This window comes from Saccostrea cucullata, unplaced genomic scaffold (genome assembly GCF_032062105.1).
Source record: "Saccostrea cucullata isolate Sc308-1 unplaced genomic scaffold, CSIRO_AGI_Scuc_v1 ctg288, whole genome shotgun sequence".
NCBI classification, from domain to species: domain Eukaryota; kingdom Metazoa; phylum Mollusca; class Bivalvia; order Ostreida; family Ostreidae; genus Saccostrea; species Saccostrea cuccullata.
The window spans coordinates 81,952-106,500 of record NW_026924061.1 but is presented as its reverse complement, the minus strand read 5'-3'; the positions used below and the strand labels follow the sequence as shown (position 1 = coordinate 106,500).

At 32.6% G+C, this 24,549-nt stretch overlaps 4 protein-coding genes across 4 annotated transcripts in view; all 4 read left to right on the top strand.

Moving 5' to 3' along the window:
• The window catches only part of LOC134265610 (metallothionein-like), a 65,346-nt gene that overhangs the window by 9,907 nt on the left and 30,890 nt on the right, over positions 1-24,549 (top strand). The gene's annotated exons all lie outside the window — the stretch shown is intronic.
• LOC134265608 (metallothionein-like) lies at positions 1,378-2,918 on the top strand. Its single transcript, XM_062747831.1, has 4 exons — positions 1,378-1,465; positions 1,625-1,679; positions 2,302-2,418; positions 2,776-2,918. The coding sequence occupies exons 2-4, from the start codon at positions 1,652-1,654 to the stop codon at positions 2,853-2,855; spliced, it is 225 nt and encodes a 74-aa protein (XP_062603815.1). The 5' UTR covers positions 1,378-1,465; positions 1,625-1,651; the 3' UTR covers positions 2,856-2,918.
• Positions 4,951-14,437, top strand: LOC134265616 (metallothionein-like). The gene is made up of 6 exons (XM_062747839.1): positions 4,951-5,039; positions 5,176-5,220; positions 5,317-5,433; positions 5,902-5,970; positions 11,507-11,551; positions 14,243-14,437. Exons 2-6 carry the CDS (start codon positions 5,193-5,195, stop codon positions 14,317-14,319), a joined length of 336 nt encoding a protein of 111 aa, XP_062603823.1. The 5' UTR covers positions 4,951-5,039; positions 5,176-5,192; the 3' UTR covers positions 14,320-14,437.
• Positions 20,894-22,710, top strand: LOC134265614 (metallothionein-like). The gene is made up of 4 exons (XM_062747837.1): positions 20,894-21,040; positions 21,220-21,269; positions 21,384-21,500; positions 22,567-22,710. The coding sequence occupies exons 2-4, from the start codon at positions 21,242-21,244 to the stop codon at positions 22,644-22,646; spliced, it is 225 nt and encodes a 74-aa protein (XP_062603821.1). The 5' UTR covers positions 20,894-21,040; positions 21,220-21,241; the 3' UTR covers positions 22,647-22,710.

Sequence of the window (24,549 nt, the reverse complement as noted above, 5' to 3'; positions counted from 1 at the left end):
AAGTCATATCTAACCAACAGCCCAAGCCCCCCCCCCCCCCTTTCCGCTCGAATTCTGTTTGAATTTCATTGTCAATGCATCAAATTCCTTATATATATATATAATATATTTGAACACAGCAAATTGCATGAAATCTGCAGAACACCATATCAAGTAAAAGTAATACTCTCAAAACATTTTTGTATGCACAAATAATTTTAAAATTTAGAAATAGAAAAATGTTTAAAAGAGGAAAATGCAAATCGGGACAAGGCCAGTGATTTTGTACACTGTACATGCATCTACAAATAATTTTTCTGAACGTGAGAGTCAGCTGTGGATTATATGGTTTGTGTACTACAGGAACCTGCATACAACAAAGAAAACTACGTTCGTGCGGTGAATGTATAACAATATAACAGTCGATAAAGCTTAAATAATTTGTCACAACTGAAAATGATCGTGTAAAATGCAGTTAATGCAGTGATAAGAATTTCCGTTGTCGGATTACTAATCTCAGTCATTTTGAAGCAGGGATGATTATTTTTTTAGAATGATACTAAATACAGTCTAGTATTTTAAAACGATTCGCACAGTAAGTTACGGTGGATAAATTTGTTTTGAATAGATGAGGAGCTGGCAAATATATGCATAACCTTCATCCCAACAAAGGTATAATATAGTTTTAATTAAGACAAAAAGTATATATTTGAACGAATAAAGTTTCGTATCTTATCATACAGGAAAGTCATGGTCTTCTTGATTCACAAATATAGGATTCTGCTAAACTTACATGTACAATGATTACACGCGAGGATCCACACCAACCCCCAACCCCCCAAAAAAGACAAATAGACTACCTCCTCCCAGTATCCCTACCCTACTCCCACGGATCCGCGCACTAGAGAAGGAGAGAGAGAGTTTTAAACAAATTTTATACATTCTTCTATACATGTACGGCTATTTATAAAGTGTATATATTTTTTACTTATCTTGTGACACAGAATTATTTTTAATCTACGAAATAAAGTTCAACTGACTCATTGCATAAAGTGCATTTATGGACACCTGCCAAAAACGTCGAGATGATCACATGAAATGCGATTTGACAAAATTATAACAATAAAATTTATGAAACAATTTCAGCTGATTTTATACTTAGATAAATGTTGAAAATACACTTGTATGTGTGAAGTCCATTATTTTTGTTCTAATTGCACTGATAACTCAGATGTTATCCATGAATTTTTAAAGTTTTATGCTAAATTAATTATACTGTCTATAGATACACATCCCTTATCAACTTTGTATAGACTCTATACATTTTGCACACGATACTGTGTATACAACCTATTGATTATTTGCACACGAAACTGAATATTTGAATAACGTGTGCATATACATGTATTACGTATTTAATTTATATTCTTTATTCAACGGGCGTGATACTTAAAAGTATTCCTTTTAAGAAAGGATTATACAATAGGTAAGTATTGTATAATTAATTACCATTTGAAGGGTTTAGTAAACTATTTTTACGATGTTAAATGTAAATTAAAAAATGAAGACAAAATTAATATTTATTTCATGATCGATGTTTCAGTATACATGATACTTGCTTAAAACATCCCTTTCTCTTTTTCAGACAACACAATATAAAACAGAAAAAAAAATGTCTGACCCCTGTAACTGCTTAGAGAGTAAGTTGTATGAATTTCCTTGAATTCAAGTGCATGAACCAAAAACTACGGAAGCCCAATATTGCAAACCAAAAATATAAAAAGAAAATGAAAGGAATGGCTTAGTGTTAAATTTATGCAATATTACGCTAGGTTAATTTAATGTCGAAAAAAATTCATGTCTACAGGACACGCGTGCTTTATGGAATGGTTCATGGGTTCAGGCCCTTACCATGCCCATCTATAAATTCCGTATTTTAGTTTCAGTTTCTTTATTTAATAATTTCGTTTTTCTTTACCAGTATTTAATAATTTCGTTTTTATTTAAATAAAAATTTCCTTGCCTTTTCTAGTATTTAATAATTTCGTTTTTCTTTAAATAATAATTTCGTTTTCTTCATTTAATAATTTCATTTTCTTTATTTAATCATTTTGTTTTACTTTAAAAAATTCGTTTTCTTTCTGTAATAATTCCGGTTTTTTTTTTTTTATTTATTTTTGGTTTGCACTATTGGACTTCAGTACGTAAAATACCGATGATTTCATTGATTTGGCCATGTGAAAAATGTCGAGTTGTCGCTCTTCATACGTCGATTTACATAATGTAAATATGTACATAAATGATCCTATTTTCCGTTTCTAGCTGGAAAATGTCTGTGCGCAGACTCCTGCCCATCAAGTGGATGTAAATGTGGAACCACCTGTAAATGTGGGCCCAGCTGCAAATGTCCCGGATGTCAAGTCAAATGCAACTGCAGCGGTTAGTCGTTTCCCCAAAGATAAAAGAGAAAATTTTCCATTAATTTTAACTGTGCCTATTTTTTGAAAACGGTTCAAACAAAAATTATCACCTCACCTTTTTGAAAGCATATTTGAAACAAGACTTGTATTTTTCCTTTCTTAATGATACTAATCAGTACAATTCCAAAATCACTTATGTTTTGGAGTCGTTTTTTTTCCACTGATTACTACATGTACATGTATGTTGGCTTCATACAACAGTCATCCATACTTTATTTCCCTTTTATATTCTTTATTTATCGTTTAAAATTCTAATACTTAGGACACATTATACATAAAAATTGTTTTGTAAAATTTGCAATTTTGAAATTTGCAGGATCCTGCGGTTGTGGAAAGGGCTGTACCGGACCTGAAAGTTGTAAATGTACCGACAGTAGCTGTGTCTGCAAAAAATGACTCCAGGGTCACGTGACAGAATTCCATTGTAAAGAACAAAATAAATATATATTGTGCCATAAATGGGGTGTTTGTTTGTTTTATTGACAAGCAGCTCTTTAAATAATGACTCCTATCTCTATTTATATATAGATTATGCAGACAGTACCATAGGCGCTTGGTTTCAGGATGGTGTCAAAATAAGAATTAAAAATCACTGAAATTAGCACTTTTTAAAAATTTCATATTACTGTATATAAAAACTCTTTATATACAGTAATATGATATTTAGATTTTTAAAACCTGCTAATTTCAGTGATTTTTGTTTTTTATTTTTATGAGGGTATTTAGAAAAACCTAGAAAAACACTTAATATACGCAAAATACACCATCCAAGCGCCTATTGACAGTACATCATAATTTGTTTGTGGAAATTATTGAAAAGTAGTCTAAGATTACATTTCAATGGCTAACGAGTGTAAAGCAGTGTGATAATCGTAAACTAGTTTACGAAATTGACGAGGAAGGTCAAGCATTTAAATACCTGCTAAATGAAGATGAATACATTTCAACAGAGGTAACAGGCTGAATTAATAAAAAAAACTAGTGGGTATTGTTTTTTTAAAACAAAAAACACGTCTCCCCTTCTTTACCAACATCTACAAATGCAGTTTTACTATCAAGGTAAAAAAAAATAATGCAGTGCATCTTTCAAGTCTTTAAAAGGATCTAAAGTAATGGTCTTAATTTAACCTTGAATGAAGAAAGTGGTCAAGGTCAAATAATTTGATGTAGTATATTTAGGCTTAATGTTGTCTTTACTTGTTCCAAGTTTAAAATCCTAATGTCAAGAAAGGTCTCAAGTTATGACCTAGGATATATTTCATATGAGCATTTGACCTTGACCTAATAATAACTGGATCAGGGTCAATTTTTTTTATCACATACGAAATATTGATATGAGTTTATAGCCTATGATATAATCTTAAGGACACTGGTAAAAGTCATAGAAGAAATATTATTTTTTCCGGAGACGACCATTTGATTCAAGAAGGGGGGGGGTTATCAAACATTGTCGAGTCAGATCATGCCATATATTAATTTTTAGGATGAAAAGAGCTTTTTTTTTAGTTTTGTCTTCTCTGAAAAATGTTTGGACCTTTTTTTATTTCCAAGATCGTTAACCCCCCCAACGCACACATACATAAATTATACCAAACAGAAATCAAATATTTGTCCCTTCATATATTACGCTGGACAGAAAATTCTGATTTGTACATTATTTTCAAACTATACCCGAAATTAAAATTATTTGTCTTTTGGGTCAATCAGTAATAATGTGCCTTCTAGCGTAGCTGCGGTGGATTGAAAATGAATTTCAAACTAAAAACCATTAAATGTTTTGATTGTAAAAGATAGAAATGACATAAGCTGCATATTTCCAATCTTGCAATTTAATGTTCCGCGGTCTTAATACTGAAATTCAGACCTACTAAAATTAAAAAAGATCTTTCTTAAATAATATAATATAATTATACACATGAAAACTTTTTCAAGCGAGAAAATGCTTGTGCGCAGATTCCTGTTCACCAAGTGGCTGTAAATGTGGGGAGGGGGGGTTAAATGTGGACCCAGCTGTACATAATACACCACATAATGATAAAAGCATATCACATAATGACAAAAGCACATCATATAATGACAAAAGCACATCACATAATGAAAAAAAGCACATCACATAATGAAAAAAAGCACATCATACAATGATAAAAGCACATCACATAATGACAAAAGCACATCATAAAATGCTAAATGCTCATCACATAATGAAAAAGCACATCATATAATGATAAAAACACATCATATTTTGATAAAAGCACATTATATAGTGACAAACGCACATCACAAAAAAGATAAAAGCACATCACATTCGGATAAAAGCACATCACAAAAAGGTAAATGCACATCAAGAATTTAATTTTTGTCATAAGACAGTCCAGGCGTTCCATACTGCTACATTAAAATTCAATATATTTTGCACACGATACTCGGTATACATCTTATGATGGTTTGCACACGAAACCAAATACGTAATGTATAAAATGTGATTATGCATTGTATATATACTTTATTCAATCTGCGTTTTAACAAAGAGACCCACTTTCCTGTGCAAGACAATCTCAGTATTGGGCGATTTTAAAGAAGGTAAATTTGTCTATTGTTTGTTAAAGAACCTTACTAAATACATAATGGCCAATATTAATTTGACATAATTAAATTTTACTTATTTTTCAGAGAAAACAAATAAATACAATTAAAATCTAATCAATTTTTTTTTTAGAGAACAGGAAGAAAAAAATGTCTGATCCATGCAACTGTCTAGCAAGTATGTACTTTTATTTACCTTGAAAATGGTTCAATGTCATTAGAGTTATCCTTCCTTATTTGTATGAAATATATTATTCACGAAAATTTTTTTCAGCGGGAAAATGTTTGTGCGCAGACTCGTGTCCATCAAGTGGGTGTAAATGTGGGGGCGGATGTAAATGTGGATCCAGCTGTAAATGTCCCGGATGTCAAGTCAAATGCAACTGCAACGGTAAGTCTCTTTTTTTTTTAATTTCTAATGAGCAAAATTTATTTTCTACATACTCAAAAAATAACTTAATACATGTATGCAGTTATTTCTTGCACTGTACAGATCAACAGAATTTTTCTTGTTCCCAAAAGAGAGGGCAAAATGTGTTCACATTAGGGAGGGTGGTATTCCAAAATTCACACAAATACTAGTACATGTAGAATATTTGTAGACCATTATTGCTTTTTCCGTTAATTTTGTGTAATATCTTGATTGATTTTTTCCCCCCAGTATATAACATAAAAATCCCAGAAATAAGTCAGGGAAGAGGTGTGGCGTCTTTGTCTCTACACTGATGGCGTTACATGCATTTATTTGACTATTCAATATATTTCTGTATACACTTTTATATATCTGTTGCATATATCTGCAAGACTGTCAGTTACTTACGATGTATATATATATATATTTTATTTGTAAAATTTGCAGGAACCTGTGGTTGTGGAAAGGGTTGCATCGGACCTCAGTCCTGTAAATGTACCGACAGTAGCTGTGTCTGTAAAAAATGACTGCTTCGTTTCGTGTAAATATACCATTGTAAAGAACAAAATAAACGCATAATATTCCATAATTTGAGTATTTGATTGGTTTGGTTTTTCTTGTTTCTTAAAGCAGTATTCAACAAGGGCCCCGCAAAGCGGAGCATCCCATCGCAAAGGACATTATCTATAAATCGACCGATGCAAATGACGTCACTTCCCTTTCGCACAGCATTAACTCACTCACCAACACACAGGATCGCTTTACGGTATCTCCTCCAACGCTAGCGAGGGAATAATATAAATGAGTCTCCTTTTAAAGGAAATCATGTACATTTCATGGAATTATTTCCCTAGGTATAATTATAATAATGAAATATATTTTATATCATTAAATAAAAATATTTCACATTCTATGGTACATTGTAAAAACTAAGTATATTATAGTAAATGTTTGTCTGTGGCCCGCAGCACACAAACATCTTAACATAATTTTGTTTTCCCACTTTCTCGTAATTTTCAGTTTAAAATCAATAAAGACCACACCTCAATTTTTATGTGATGTGAATGTGTTAACTTGAATTAAATAATAATAAAGGTGATTTAATAATCAATTCTATAAAAATCAGAATCTGTTAGAATGTTAGTCCCCAATGGTGGTCCCATCCTTCTTGGTGGGAAATGACTATTAATAACTGATTTCTTCATTAACTGTTACAGGGTACGCCTGTGTCGGGGGGGGGGGGGGTAGGGAGATGCTCCCTTATAATTTTGAATGTTTATATACTAGTATATAATACAGTAATTATATAGATACAAAAAGGAATTCTTACACAGAAAGTATACAGAGCAGAGCTAAGGCGTCTTATTTTGATTAGATTCAATCTGATTAAAAACCAAGAAAACCGATCAATAAAATTTGAGGATATTTCATCGTTGTCTGTTTTTACTTGTCAAGGAATTTTTGTGAGTACCACCCCCAGCCCCCGGAATATAAAGAGTAAATATTGAAAGTATTGACATTTCAATAAATATATTGACTGCAGTTCAAAGGCAAATTGCGTTTTGTCGGACACCAGAACCAAACTGTCTCTGTCTGAGGCCGTATTTATCAAAATATAAAATTTAGTGATATTGTCGTTATAATTTAATGTAATTGAATTAAAGATTCTTAATGTTTACCGTCATTTCAATTACTGTTTTGTTAATTAGTTTGAATTTTCGTGAAAGCTAAAAATGCGAGATCCTATATTTGTTTAGCAAAATTAAATAAGATCCATTTTGAATTAATTGAATTATTAATTGGAGTTAAAGAGAGTTAATCCCATAGGGTATTTTCCACACGTCGGCCACACCAAGGATTAACGATGATTTGTTATTTTAACAATACTGTTTATCTGTTATATTAATTCTATTGTCTGTCTTTAGGATATCACCCTTTCATCGCAACACAATCTGATTAAAATCAGACCCATTGATTGGCTCACATACATGTACAATGTACATCGCTACACAAGGTATAGCGATCTATATGAGCGGATCAAAGGATCTGATTTTAATCAGATTGGGATGCGATGAAAGGGTGGCACTTATACGAAAGAAATCTCGAAAATAACCAAAGTTGTTTTGAACATCTCTTTATTCCTTCGAATTATTTTAAAAACTATTATCTATCAATATATGAAAACTTTCGCTTTCGGAGTATACACGCCGTTTTTTTTTTTTTTTTTTTTTTTTTTTTTTTGAGTTCTTCAAGACTGGTACATGTAATAGACACTTGCAACCCCCCCCCCCCCCCCCCCCCACACACACACCATTTTAATTTTATTAAAGAATTTGTTTGATCGTCAGAAAGAGGGGTAATTTTTTTTTATATTTTGCTTGTGTCGAGGTGTCTTTTATGCGCCGACGTGTCAATAATCTTGGGCCGACCTATCAAGGCCGTAGTATGAGACGTGTCGGGCCGAGCTGTCGGTGGGCCGAGATGCTTGTCCACCAGAAACGAGTTGGAAATAGGTGGAATTAATATTGTCGTGTATATTTGAATTTCTAATAATTCAAAAATAAGTAAATGATGACAATATGAAGCAAAGGGGAAAATAGTTATAACGTCAAATTTTATACATGTATTTTAAAGTCAGATATGGCGTATCTTAATTTCAGATCTCTCTATTTTGTTTCTTTATATAAAGATAGAACTTTCCTGTAAATTACACAATTTAAATCAATACCGTTTCATGAATACCACAGATTTAAAACAATAACCGATTTATTTCCGGGTCGGAATTAAATAGGAGACACACTTTAAAGTCAATTTAACTATTGAAACTTAGGGAAATCTGAGTTCCAAAGTGGTGAAAAATTGAAATTGAACGTAAATAACAAATATCATATAAATCTACACTTAATCTCAATTTTTATGTTTTAAAAAATTAGCTCAGATACGCCATATATAGCTTTAATTAATAAAAAAAATAGTTCAGATGATGACTCTTAAAATCAAATAATAATGAAATGTTTTTTAGTCTATTGTGGTTTTGTCTTTTTCTGTCAAGGTGCATGTTCAGATGGGATGGGAGTGTCCTCCAAATAATTTTGTCTATATATAGTACACGCATCTGAGCTACATTCTTTTCTTGACAAACAAAAAAAGGAAGGGGGGGGTCATCAAGCATAATTACTGAGAGCATACCTAAACTGATAATGTTGTCCCCCCCCCCCTTCCGACACAATTCTTAATTTCTAAGGGGCTTCTACGACACTCATTTGACATGTGAATGTATTGTTTTGAAAATTAGCCATTACGTAATCTTATTTTGACACAATGTACAGTTTGCACACGAAAACGTTTACTCCAACGGACGCTTTGCACCCAGTACTAAATATTTCGTGTGAACTCACCCTCTATTCATCATTCAGCTGGCGCCTAATTCTCCAAGACACCAGTCGAACAAATTGGAAGCAGTAAGGTAATGTATTTTTTTTTAATTCTTGGAACATTGATGTGAATATTTTAAAATAGATAACAATAATTTAATTAAATGAGCATCCAGACTGTGTGTACGTGAATGTATAGCATTTGCGAGTTGCGACATTATGGGAAAAAAAAAACATTTTAACTTTTCTTTCAGAGGGTATTCAGTTACCAGTATAAGAAAGAAGAATGCCTGCCACATGCAATTGCTCAGAGAGTAAGTCGTATCATTTTCAGTTGTTCAGTACACATCGTTCAAAGGAACGAAAATAGATGCATCGCCATGTATTGGTATATTTTGAAAGTAAATGATACGGATATAAAATGTCTAAAAATAAAAAAATTAAAAAGAGTTAACTTCCCGGGCTTTTTGTCACCATCCTTATAACAGAATCTTTTTTATCACTTTATTGGAAATTTTTGAAACTTTGAATGAAAAATGACTTATTCTTTTTTTACTTTAGGCCATCCAATCAGTTTTTTTTTCTGTTTAACCTCCACCTACATGTATCATTCAGAAACCTACCTTTTTGCAAAACTGCCCCCCCCCCCCCCGAAAAAAAAATACAGACTTCGAAGTCATAAAAATGTATTCAAAGAATTAACTTCATTATTCTGGGAAAATCAGATCTATTATAGATCTAACAAATGCATATCTTAATCTATGTCGAAGCAAGGTCATTCCAGTTTTTTTTTTTAATATGTTTAGCATCCAAGCATGCACTTTGGTTTTTGACACCTTATATCAGATAAAACAAGCAAAATCGTGAGCTTTAATTAAACCTGATTATTTTGGCTGAAATCTATGAGCTCTGCCGATTTTTCTAAATATTTAGTACGATGTCATAGTCTCATTGTAGACCGTGTATTTTCAGCATGAATTTCTCTTTTTAAGCGCATACGCCTCTCTTAGAAAAATAATTATTGCCTGACGTCACGGCGTCAGGCTGTATAAGGATTGATATTTTCATAATCCGAAACTATGCGATCATATCTAGATAGCTAGATTTTATGCAAGCTGATTTACATTGGAATTCTTTACCTGCATTTTAAAAGAAACAGTTTTCAGAAAAGAGAATGATATTACTGATGCAAAATACTGCAGTGTTTACTTCCTCTACTCTTTTTGCATTGAAGAGATTATGCCATGTAATTAACCGTTTCAACATGTCCGTGTATCTTATTTTCTGCATTTCTATACTACTGGATCAGTCCATTTATATTCTACGAAAGGGGTGAATCGCTCTTTTCGCGCAAAATGTCACTGCTTTCTTCGCGCCTTTTCCTTGGACTGTTCTATTGTATGAATGGGTGTGCTAGCAAGTTCCATGGAATTAAATAATGTTTATCCTTTTATCCTCCTTCTAATGCCTCAGAAATTCTCTTTACAAGTTAATGTTTTATCTCATTCTTTTAAACAACATATCGTATAATATACCAGTATGCGGACATTCAACACTAAAGAAATGATTTTTCTAATTTGCTTCCCGATCCCGCGGTTGGTTTATTCCATAAATGGAGTAGTCCAATAATAATAAACAACGCAGTTCAACCAGTCATTGTCTCCACAGGGGCGTAGCAACAGGGGGGCCAGGGTGGGCCTGCCCCCCTTTTTTTCCCCAACCTTACTTATACTATAGGAAATGTTAATTGAAAGCCTGGTTGCCCCCCCCCCCCCCACACACACACTTTTAGTGATGTACCGAAAATGTAGTATTAGAATTGGTACTGAAAGTAGTTGACACTGAGAAAAAAGTTTATCTAGAAACCACCCTCCCCCCACACGAAATAAGATTTTCGACTTTGGGCAACTTTTTCCTTTTTTTTTTGCTTGTCAACTTTTTCAGGTAAGTAAAAAAAAAATTTTCTCTGACTGGCCCCCCACTTTCAAAAACGATGCTACGCCACTGTCCAGATGCATGATCTATTATGCGTCTCTGTTCAGATGCATACAGTAAATAAGAAACAAGTGCAAATCTGGGATTTTTATTTCCACAATGGCCTAAGTATTGAATTTACTTATTTCGTTCTCAATATATGATAGTGGCACCCCCCCCCCTTTTTTAAGAAAAAATTAATGAACACACATTACTACTGTTTACTTCAGTGGAGAAAATACACTCCAACAAAATGTGTACTAGTATTTCATTATATCCATCTTTTAAAATGTTGAAAATGCGGCATGATTTGGTAACAGATTTTACAATGAAGCTTGAAATCAATGTAGATCGAAGGGCAGATCACTCCATTTTCAGACCCCCCCCCCCCCCCCCCCCCGTATGTAGTGTAGAGATGATTCTTCTAAAAGTTAAATAAAATCAAGATTTCATTTACACAAGATTCTCAAAGTATAAAGTAAGGAAATATTTTAAACCCACATTATTTCTCAAAAGGTTTATCACTCCTCATGCAGATATTGATTGATATAGTCAGGCAAGCTTTTTAAAAAGCTGTTACTTGTTAGAGTTATCGCTCTTTGATCCCGAGTGTTTTTTTTTCTCAGGTGGAAAATGCCAATGCGGGGAATTTCAAACCTGCCCATCCAGCGTATGTAAATGTGGACCCGGATGTAAATGTGGAGCTGGGTGCATGTGCACTGGATGTCAGCTGAAATGCAGCTGTAGCGGTGAGTATAATAAATAAATTTGAATTAATTAATTTAAACAAAGGACGTATTGTGTCGCCTTTCTGATTATATGAAATAAGTTTGGAAATCTTATTCTAACTCGCTGGCAGTGGAGAGGATCTTGAAATTACGGTATGTCCAGTCCAATTAGGCTTGGGACAGTTACTCTGAAACTGTGAAATTAAACACAGCGAAGCACTGAGTAAAAATTGCTACTTTTCCAGTTTACTTTGCATGTTCAGGCCACAAGACCATAAACTGAGAACAGGCTTTTGACGTAAAAACTTCACACGAATATAAATTCTGAAATAATTTTGACGATCAACTTATTCTTTTATTATGTGCTTAAAGTTTTGATATCATATAATTATTAAACTGATAAATATGCAATGTAATACATGCAAAATTATTCTCAATCTGTTTAGAATCAAAATAATGACTTAAGTCTTTAGGCTCAGCTATTCTCAGTTTATGGTGAGGGCCCCTGGTCTGCGATAAGAATGACACAGGTAGGGTAAACAATCTAAATCAGAGACCCTGGTTTCCGTGATCAATTTCGTCCAATCAAAATTTAGTTTCTTTGTTCTTGATTAACTCTGTGAAACGAAAATGCGATTAGAGATGATCACATGACCGTGAAAAGGATAATTCCTTAACAAAGAAAAATTTACTGATACCTGAGTATCGCATTATTTTGACACTAGGCATAAAAAGATAATAGGAAATCCTTAAGGTGTAACACCCCTCTTATAAGAGAAATAACTTTTCGAGTTAATTATTCTGAGCAATCCAATAAATTGCCCTGGCAAGTTATTTTCTTTTGCCAATATTTTAATATTTTTATTAAAACTTATAATAGTTTACCTAAAACATTTGTACTTAGTTTCTTTCAACTAAGAAAATTGAGATATTTCAGTCTCTTAATTATAAGATCATAATTATATATCATAATTATGATTCTTTTACCAGTTAAAAAAATTTCAAATGCATAATTTTTTAATATTTTCAATTTGATATCATCGAAAATTCTGACAAAATTGGCTAAACCATTTTGGACTAACTTCTAAAGGAACTCAGTTAAATAAGTCATGAAATGAATTATGAATAAGTGGACATTTGTATGAGCGTGTAGGGGTAGACAGACAATCTTGGACCTTTTCCCCCTTAAAATTGCACCCCCCCCTTTTTTAGCTCTACTGGTCAGAGACCAGAAGAGCTTATGCGATAGTAAGGTGTCCGTCGTCCGTTCCATCTGTCTGTCTGTCTGTCCGTCTGTCTGTAAACAATTTTTCAAAACGCTACTCCTCCTACAGTTTTGATCTGATTTCAATATAACTTGGCACACAAGTAGACTACACTAAGATACATAAAGTAGTGCATCGGTTTTTGATTTTGATGAATGGTGTTGCCATGGTTACTAAAAATAGAATTTTCTGTGAAATTCCTTTAAAATGCTACTCTTCCTACAGTTTTGATCTCATTTCAATATTACTTGGCACACAAGTAGACTACACTAAGATACATAAAATAGTTTATCGGTTTTTTATTTCGATGAATGGTGTTGCCATGGTGACTAAAAATAGAATTTTCTGTGAAATTCCTTTAAAATGCTACTCCTCCTACAGTTTTGATCTGATTTCAATATAACTTGGCACACAAGTAGACTACACTAAGATACATAAAATTTAATGCATCGATGAACGGTGTTGCCATGGTGACTAAAAATAGAATTTTCTGTGAAATTCCTTTAAAATGCTACTCCTTCTACAGTTTTGGTCCGATTTCAATATTACTTGACACACAAGTAGACTACACTAAGATACATAATATAGTGCATTGGTTTTCGATTTTGATGAAGGTGTTGCCATGGTTTTTAAAAATAGAATTTTCTGTAAAATTCCTTTAAAAAGCTACTCCAACTATAGTTTTGGTCTAATGGCAATGGCTTCTTTTCTCATCCTTTGTTATAAGTACAAACCAGTAGAGCTACAGTCTCGACAGAGACTTCTGGTTTTTTTAAATTTCCATGATGGAAATCCAGGATTTTTTTTTTTCATTAATCAGTTTTGAGATGTAGAAAAATACCAAAAATCCTGTTTAGCTGTTCTATATCAGGAAACAAATAATAAACCAATTAACTTCAGGTTTATTTCAATAACAATAAATCTTGTTTAAATGACATTGTTGAACATGTATACATGTAAACTGTTATGTTAATAGCAGAGATGTGGATTATTCTTTTTTCCCGAAGTACACCAGCATGATCTTTAGAAATTATATTGTTCAAGTCAGTATAAATGCATTTTTTTTCATTCAGATACCCTGAATTGGTTATCTTGCCGTAGAATCATGTATGAGCAAAATTCCTCAGAAATAAAATATATTGAAATTAAAATATGGCAAAAAGCATTTGGTCTAGAGATCCATAAAAAATATTCCTCATGAATTTTATGTATTAAAGTGCGTATAGGTCATCATGCATGCAAATTTTAGAGAAATTTTTAGAGATTTATCAAGGGGAAATAAATCTGATAATTTATAATTAATACTGTTGCGTGCTCATAGCAACGCGCTAGGGTGTGTCTGTTTGTTAGGTGGGAGGGGGGGGGGTCCTTCATTTATTGTATTCATAAATGTAAAGTTTATTTTAAAAAAAGCAGAAGAAATTTTACAGAGTTTCTCTTTTTTCAGGTAATTGTGCATGTGGACAAGGCTGCACCGGACCTGAATCTTGCAAATGCGCAAACAACTGTAGCTGCAGAAAGTGACGAAATATATATATAATACATGTAGTCATGTGGTCTCAGGAATATCTTATGTTTAACAACCAAAGAACAAAATACATTTTACATTCAGATAACTAAATAAATTTATTATTATTTTCAAGTTTCATTTGTCATTTTATTTGTGTTACTAGTATATATGCAGTTATTTGTAGTATGCAATTTTTGCAAGGTTTGTTGAAGCGTTCATTTTTTCAGAAATGTTCGATTTTGATATAGAATGGGTTCAGATTCCATTTTTTGGACAAATGAAATATATTTCATATTTACGTTTCAGTCAATTAAGCGTAAACGAAAAATGGAGACTTGACCCATTCATGTTCAAAATTCATTTTTTTATGGCTCTAGTAAACCCATTTTCCACTTAATATAAATTACTTAACTGTGAACATTGAAAAAAGATTGTCAAATGATAAGTCGTTCAGTAAAATAGAAAATAAAATGTTTTCAAGATGGCATTACTGAGAACAGGATTTTAGAAAAATATAATTTTCCCGTGAATTTTGAAAATTGAGAAACATATCTCGGAGCAGGAATTGTCCACGCCTTGTGGTACTCCCTCTTTCTTTCTGTGACCTCTGTGTTTTCCAAAACTAATAACCAATACTCATCAGGTATGAAAAAGGGTTTTCTTATAAAACGTTGCATCATTCTAAAAGACACCCTATCTTGTTATTTACGACGTACAATTCTATAAAAGTCAGATTAGAATTACTGATGAATTATATTGCTACCAACTCCTTTCTCCATAAAGTCAAGCTGTCAGAAAATAATGTATGTACATATTGTACGTAATATTGAAACAGAGACAATAATTCACTTATTTTATGATTGTGTATATGTGACTGAATGAATTTGTACAATGGTTTAATGTCATTGAATAAGATTATAAAATATCCAAAAGAACTGGTTTTACTTGGTAATATAGAAGGAAGTTGCTTAGAAAATTTTCTTTTATTAGTTCCAAAAAAGTTCATTTACTATTCAAGATCACAAGGCATTAAGCCATTATTTATTGATGCAGTAAGGTTATTTAAATTTTACAGAAACAGAGAAAATTGTTCTGAAAAAGTTTTTCAATTTAAGGACAAAATACTAGTACTCAGTAAATGGGCCCTGTATGATAATGTGTACAACAAGTGATGAAAAATCAAAATTGTATATTCTTTATATCTACACAATTTGGTACATCTGTTCTGTTTTTGGATAACTCGTTGATTAACTGTCATATGTTTACATTTAGGCCATGCAAAGTTAATTACTTGGTTCTCAGGCCTTTTTTCAATGATTTTTTTTTTCTTTTTTATTGCCCCCAAAACATGACGAGGCAGCTTTTTACATTGTACAAAACCTCAAAAAATGATGAGGGAGGTGTGTGTTTATATTTTATTGATTTAGCAATAAAAAGGGTCAATGAGGCACCCTTGGAAGAGATGAGGGAGGGCCTGAGAACCAAGAAATTAATTTTTTTTTGCCTTATGTATATGTATCATTTTCAAATTTTAGAAAGTGCTCTTTGTGAGTGTGTGTAATTGTGTGGTGAGTGGGTGGAAATTGTTTGGTATGTGTTTAAATATACCAAACATTGTATACATAGATATGGAAAAAACTTCAAAATAAAGCATTAAAAAGGATGTTCCGAATCCTCTACCACTTGAGAAGCTGACTGATGGACATAAGGACTGATGATCCATTTCTAGCTCACCTGATCAAAGTTTTAATATTATGCATATAGCAAAAATCTTTTAAAATATCTTCTTCTCAAGATACTTATTATGATGTGAATAAAACTTCTAAAACGTTTTGTGGAACAAAAACTTTGAATCCAGGTTTATGGTATATATTTCTGCTTAAATACATATATTCAGTCAAAATAAAGACAAAAAAGTACCGTTCATAAATGTTTTTCATTCGTATAAGAGTATAAAATACTCGGGCATGCATTATTGGGGAGGATACTGTAAATTTAAAATGGAAAAACCGCTCACTTTTTGTCGCAACATTATCAACTTCTAACAAGTGTATTTTAAAAGGGTCCATGCCCCCTTCCTCACTCAAATAAAAAAAAATCACAAACGAATATTTTTCAAAACTTTTGTTTTTCTATTTTTCTCTTTCAGAGAGAGAGAGAGAGAGAGAGAGAGAGAGAGAGTAAAATGAAATAATACTTGAAATAATTTAATACAATCGACGCAGGGTTAAGTATATTTTACATCTTCCTGACACGTTTATTTGTAATTTTTGTCATTTGTTTGTGTTGGAGATGACGATCTAAAATTGAATAAATCAAACTCCAGTTCATAATTAATATTTTGCATGAAGTCCGAACAATCAAACTAAAGCATACCCTGTACATGTACAAATGTATAAACATTGTATATGGATATTTGCCAAGAACACAGTAAGATATTTATGCTTCTATACGTACGTAATTGTTTACACTCTATTTTTGACCCTATATCTCCTCCCCTTAAAAGAGACAGGGGTTCATGCCCCCTTTCCCGGCCGATCAAATAGGAAACGAACGAATATTTTTTCAAAAGAGAGAGAGAGAGAGAGAGAGAGAGAGAGAGAGAGAGAGAGAGAGAGAGTATTTGTTTGTATTACAATCAACGGAGAATATTTTACAATCTATCTAGATGAAATAACTTGTGTCCAATCCATCTGATTATGTTTCAATAAAACATGCTTAAATCAAACACCAGTTCTTTACGCTAATATGGCCATTTGCATTAAGTCCGAACAATCAAACTAAAAACACACATATATACGTTGTCCATGTATATACATGTACATTGTATATGGATATTTGCCAAGAAAAGTTTTCAATAAGATATTTACACACCTACATAGTTGTTCAAGGTCATCCCCGTATCAACTATTTTTGTATAGACCCTATACATTTTGCACACGGTACTGTATATACAACTTATCAATTTTGCACACGTTTTTCTGAAAATTTGTATAACGTGTGCTTACATGTGTATATTCATATTATACACTATATTCAAGTGGCGAGAAAATCATGAGCACTTCTTTGTATAATTAATAATTTTAAATTCAATTACTTTACACAATGCTGACCTGAATTTAATTAATAACATTTCCACTTTATAAGGTTTACCGTTTAGCATAAAAATTTTGATATTTGATTCGAAATTTTATTTTCTAATCTAATTTACTATACTAAGAAGAAGAGAGCTTAAAAACGATACCGTTTGTATGATGAAAAAATGAGGAGAAAATTTATTAATTTTTTTCATTATTATCATTGTATTAAAAAAAAATTATTTTCTCCTCTTCAGACAACGCCCTGTAATACAAAAGAGGGGGGGGGGGCAACAAAACACACAGTAATTAATGGAGGTCTGGGAGGCACACCCTGTTCAAATTTGGTGTGTGTGTGAGGGTGTGTGTGTGTTTACAGTTGAAATTTTAAAAGCAAACAAACAAACAAAAATCATTGCCAAGCATTTTTTTCAGGAAACCCAAAATTACTAGCTTTTTGTCACAAATGATGATTAGCGTAATAAAAATTCCTTGGGAAGGGGTGTGGTGTGTCTGGCGTTTTTGCGTTGTGTCACATTGCATTTATTTGATTGACTATACACTAGTATGTATACAATGAATGTATATTATAATGTATATGTCTTCTTGTTAAATACATTAAGAAATCCTCATCACTCAATAAAGATATTTTATTTTTTTGTTGTTGTTGAATTTACAGGCACCTGTCCTTGCGCAATAGGTTGCATTGGACCCAAGTCCTGTAAATGTACCGACAGTATCTGCACAAAACATGACTGCCTGGCCACGTGACAGAATTCCATTGTAAAGATCAAAACAATAAATGCATAATTTATACTAGTATCGTAAATGGGTTTTGTTTATTTATTTGTTTATCTTGTAGGGAATGCAGGTCATGTAGCTCCGAAAATCCCCCAAATACTTATGAATCCCTATTCCTACATATAAATTTAAATGTGAATAAATATGAAGTACTTGTATGTGAAATTAAAATAATATAAACATTGTAGCTCTCAGTCCTTCACTTTGATGGGTTGTAATGCATGCATTTATTTACTAGTAAACTAGTACAGTTGTATAAAAAATGTAAAGGGATATGTCGCACAGTTAATTAGGCCCCTATTTAATATTGACATCAACAGCATGGACTTATTATACGCGGGGTTGGAGCAGATCAAAGACTTTGATTTAATTTAAATGGATAAAACATGCTTGGGGAAGGAGTCCGAATATTGTGGAAGACTTAATAAGCAAAGTGAATTCCCTCCCCCGCAAAGAGACACGGGGCGTATGCATATTTCGAAGGGGAAGCCGAGGGGGGGGGGCGTCTGCCCCCGGGATTTTTAAAGTGGTTACCCCCTCTTCGTAAGGTTATTAGAAAAGTCAGAAAAATCAAAGAAAAACGACTTCACACCAAAAAGTTTTTTTTGCCTTTGAGAAAGATTTTTCTGTTTGTGAAATTTTAAATAATTCCTGAGTTTTGTTTTTTAAGTGGGTGTTTAATACACGCCCCTTCATTGAAAAAGTTCCTGGATCCGCGCAAGAGGAGGGTGCAGAGCTATACTAGAAGTCTAGTGCTACATGTACTGAAGATAAGAATTTATCACAGGAAATCATAGTGAAATATCTTCGGGGAAAATTAAAAAATATAATTAAACGGACTCTTGAAAAACCGTGAAATCTCTTATAATTGAAAGCATGCAGCACAGCGGTACTCTTTTCCTATAATTAATTCCATCGATCGATCGAGAGAGAGAATAATATAAATTGATGCATGGAATAATAATAATATAACACAATTGACGCACGGTAAAGTATATTTTACACCCTCATAACACGTTTATTTGTATGTTTTTTGTCATTTGTTTGTGTCGGAGATGACAATTTAAGATGGAATAGCTTTCAACAATCCTATTGATTATGTTTCAATAAAACATGCTTAAATCAAACACCAGTTCATCATTTATATTTTGCATTAAGTCCGAACATTCAAACTAGAAGTACACAATGATATATATAAACTGTACATGTATATACATTAGATTACATGTATATATATATGGACATTTGCCAAGAACACAGTAAGATATGCTTCTACGTAATTGTTTACACTCTATTTTTGACCCTATACATTTTGCACACGGTACTGTATATACAACTTATCAATTTCGCACACGATTCTGAAAACTTGTATAACGTTTCTATACATATGTATATTCATATTTTATTCTATATATAGTGGTGAGAAAATCCTTAGCGCTTCTTTGTACAAGGAATAATTAATATACACTTTTAAAGTTCTAATTTACTATTTACTTAGAAGCAGAGGGGATTTACAATACTGTTTGTATGATTAAAAAAATGAGGAGAAAATTAATAATTTTTCTCATTGTTATCATATTTTAAAAAAAATCATTTTCTCTTCTTCAGACAACACCCTGTAATACAAAAGAGGGGGGGGGGGGCAACAAAACACACAGTACCTCAAGTTCTCAATTAAAGTCTGAGATACACACCCTGATCAAATTTTAGGGGGTGTCATTTTCACAGTTGAAATTTTTAAAGCAAACAAATGCACAAACAAAAATCATTGCCTAGCATTTTTTTCCCAGGAAAGCCAAAATTTCTAGCTTTTTTTTTTGCACAAATGCATTATAGAGAACTAAAAATTCCTGAGGAAGGCGTTTGGTGAGGGTGGTGTCGTTGTGTTTTGTTGCATTGCATTTATTCGAATATACATGTATACAAAGAATACAAATATAATAATATAATGTATATGCCTTCTTGTTAAATACTTCAAGACATCCTCATCAATCAATATATTTTTTTTTAATTCAAATTTACAGGAACTTGCGCTTACGCAAAGGGATGTACCGGACCACAATCTTGTAAATGCAACGACAGTAGCTGTGTCTGCAAGAAATGACTCCCTGGTCACATAAGAGAATTCCACTGTTAAGAATAAAATAATAATTGCATAATATAATCGTAAATGGAGGGTTTTTTAATTTGTTTTTCTTGAGAGGAATAATGGTCATGTAGCTCACATTATCCCCCAAATAATTATGACTCCCCCTGTACATTTTATCCCTGCATGCAAACTTTCAGCATAAATACATATAAACCTACACATGTATATAAGAAATATTGCAGTTGTATTTTACCGCATGAATGCACGTACATGTACAGCGGTATACTTGTTTATTTTACAATGTCTTCAGGCACTTAAATAACTGCCGTATTCTCGCTATGAATAATCATCAGTTGGAATTTACACATTGTATACCTATAGTGCCGTGTGCAAATTAAATATACAATCAATTGTATACTGGTATCTCAAGCGATATTTTAAATCCCCTACTCTGATATAATTGAACCCTATACATTTCTTGCACACGCTACTCAATATACATCTCATGATGGTTTGCACACGATACTAAATCTATAATGTATAAAGTGCGCTTATGCTTTGTTTATTTTGAATCCCATTATAATTGAACCCTATACATTTTTTGCACACGCTACTTAGTATATGTATACATCTCGTGACTTTAATGGCTTGCACACGATACCAAATGTGTAATGTATAAAGTGGGCTTGTGCTTCGTGTATTCTTTATTCAATCTACGTTTTAACAAGGCCTTCTGTGCAAGGAATTTTAGCAATTCATATTAAGAAGGTATGTGTATATCGTATAAATAAATAAATAAGTTTAAAAAAAAATAAAGAAAAAAAAAGAAACAAAATAATAGAATTCTTTGGCGATTTTGAAAAAAAAATTAATTATAGTCAAAATTAAATTTGTCAAAAATTAGAAAGTTTTTCTTTTTTGTGAAAAAGTTTTATTCTCTTTTCCAGAAAACATCATAAATAAACAAAAATGTCTGATCCATGCGACTGTCTAGCAAGTAAGTTACTCTATTTTGAATTGGTTCTATTTTGCCCCATTTAATTGGTTCAATGCTGTTAGAGTTGTCGATCCTTGTCCGTATGAAATGAATTGATTTAAAATTTTCTTTCAGCCAGCAAATGTATGTGCGCAGACTCGTGTCCATCAAGTGGCTGTAAATGTGGGGGCGGATGTAAATGTGGATCCAGCTGTAAATGTCCCGGATGTAAAGTGAATTGCAACTGTAATGGTAGGTTGATATTTTCATACACTTTGGAAAAATGAATATTCATTTAAAATACCTACTGCATGGTACTACTACCTCTATTTCTCTATCAGACCTATGTGTTTTCTTCTAGTTGAAAAGATTATTCAAATTTTGGCAGGGATAGTTCTCCAAATTTTTTGAAACAAACAAACCCACAAACAATTATGATAAGTACCTACCGAATATTTTCTAGGAGACTCAGATCATGTGTTCTTGTTGGTACATAACATTAAAAAAACCAAAACATTAAAAACAAAATAATATTGTTTGTAGGGTGTGTGTTTTCTTTACATTAATTATTCAAAACATATTTTTGTCGCTATTATTTTTTCCTTCGCATTTTTATTAACTGAATATTTCTTGCTGAGTGAGAATCACTTAGATCATATTTAACGATTAGATTAAAATGCAGGCACGAAGTACTGGGGGGGGGGGGCTTACGCCACTTTTTCCGAGCATAACTTTTTCCTCTTGAAACGCGAAGTGTTTATTGAAAGTTTGGTTGGAACTAAAGCCTATTAGAATCAATCTACGGAGAAAAAAATTATAAGGCATAATAACGCCTTTTGGAAAGGCGTAGTAAGGAGTGAATAGCTTTTTGCTTGCTTGTCAATTTTTTGGGACCCCTCCCCCATCAGTAACTTCAAATGAACGGGCCTGCCAAGGCCTTTCCAAAAAGCGCAAAAAATGCATTTTAATGAATTTTATCGCTTTTTGAAAAGAGGTAATGATGCTTTTTTTCGCGTTATTACGCCATTTTGGTGTTATTACGCCTTTTTCAAAAGGCGTTCTTACGTCTATTAATATTTCTCTCCATAACGCAGAAACATATTTATAGGATTTTATTGTTAATAACACCCCCTCCCCCTGCCTCACTCAGGATTACTAGGATTAGGATTTTGAATTCTGGATAGTTTTCCTTTTCAATGTTTTTTTTTTATAAAGTTCAAAGTTTTTTCTTTGGGAGGGGATGTTAAGCTTTAATTTTTTTTGGCTGCACCTTTCACTTAAAACACGATATTTCATGTCTAGCAATTTTTATTTACAGGAATCTGTGCATGTGCAAAGGGATGCATTGGACCCCAGTCCTGTAAATGCACTGACAGTAGCTGTGTCTGCAAAACATGACTGCCTGGCCACGTGACAGAATTCAATTATAAAGAACTGTATAATAAATGCATATTTTACCATAGATGGAGTGTTTCTTTATTTTTTTTTTCTTTAAGCTCCTTATACTTTTTTACGACAATACACGTATAGACTTGACGAGAAAATATTATCATATTATTATATAAAGGGTGTTAAGAAAGTTCATCCCACATTTTTCTTTTATTTTCGAAGAAAAATATAAGATATTTACAATTTGTGGTATTTCATGTGTATAGAGCTCATTCTTGCTACTGGAGCATTTCTATCATTCGGGTGCGAAAATACAGGATTGTTTTTGTATTTATCAGTTTTTGAGGTGTAGAAAAATACCAAAAAATCATGTTTAACTGTTCTGTATCAGGAAACAAATAATAGTCCAATTTCAGGTATATTCCAATAACAATAAATCGTGTTTAAGTGACATTGTTATATATGTAAGCTGTTATGCTAATAGCAGATCTGTGGATTATTCTTTCTTTCCCCGAAGTAAACTAGCATGATCTTTAGAAATTATGTTATTCAATTGACTCTAAATGCATTTTGTTCATATACACAACTTATCAATTTTGCACACGATTCTGAAAATTTGTGTAACGTTTCTATACATGTGTATATTCATATTATATTCTATATATTCGAGTGGTGAGAAAATCCTTAGCGCTTCTTTGTACAAGGAATAATCATACACTTTTAAGTTTAATTTACTATACTTAGAAGCAGAGGGGATTTACGATACTGTTTGTATGATGAAAAAATGAGGAGAAAATAATTTTTCTTTCATTATTATCAGTGTGTTAAAAAAATAAATCATTTTCTCCTCTTCAGACAATACCCTGTAATACAAAAGGAGGGGACAGCAAAACTTACAGTGCATCAAGTTCTCAATTAATGGAGGTCTGGGAGACACACCCTGTTCAAATTTGGGGGGAGGGGGTTTGTATTTTTACAGTTGAAATGTTAAAACCAAACAAAAGCACAAACAAAAATCATTGACTAGCATTTTTTTTTCAGGAAACCCAAAAATTCAAGCTTTATGGCACAAATGATAATTAGAGTAATAAAAATTGCTGGGGAAGGGGCGTGCTGTGTCTGGCGTTGTTGCGTTGTGTCACATTGCATTTATTTGATTGCCTACACTAGTTTTTATACAATGAATGCATATATATAATGTATATGTCTTCTTGTTAAATACTTTAAGATACCCTAATCACTCAGTAAAAATATTTTATTTTTTGTTGTTGTTGAATTTACAGGCACATGCGCTTGCGCAATAGGTTGCATCGGACCACAGTCCTGTACATGTACCGACAGTAGCTGTGTCTGCAAAAAATGACTGTTTGGTCCAGTGACAGAATTCCATTGTAAAGATCAAAACAAGAAATGCATAATTTATACTCGTATCATAAATGGGTTTTGTTTATTTATTTGTTTATCTTGTAGGGAATGCTGGCCATGTAGCTCCAAAAATCCCCAAAAATAATTATGAATCCCCAATCCTACATATAAATTTAAATGTGAATAAATATGAAGTGCTTGTATGTGAAATTAAATTGATATAAACATTGTAGCTCTCAGTCTCTCACTTTGATGGGTTGTGATGCATGCATTTATTTACTAGTAAACTAGTGCAGTTGTATAAAATGTAGAGGGATGTCGCACAATCAATTACTAGTATTTGATATTGACATCAACAAGACTTATTATACACGGGATTGGAGCGGATGAAAGATTTAGATTTAATTTAAATGGATAATGCATGCTTGGAGAGGGAGTCCGAATGTTGTAAAATACTTAATAAGCAAAGTGAATTCCCTCCCCCGCAAAGAGACACAGGGAGCATACATATTTCGAAGGGGAAGCCGATGTGTGTGTGTGTGTGCGG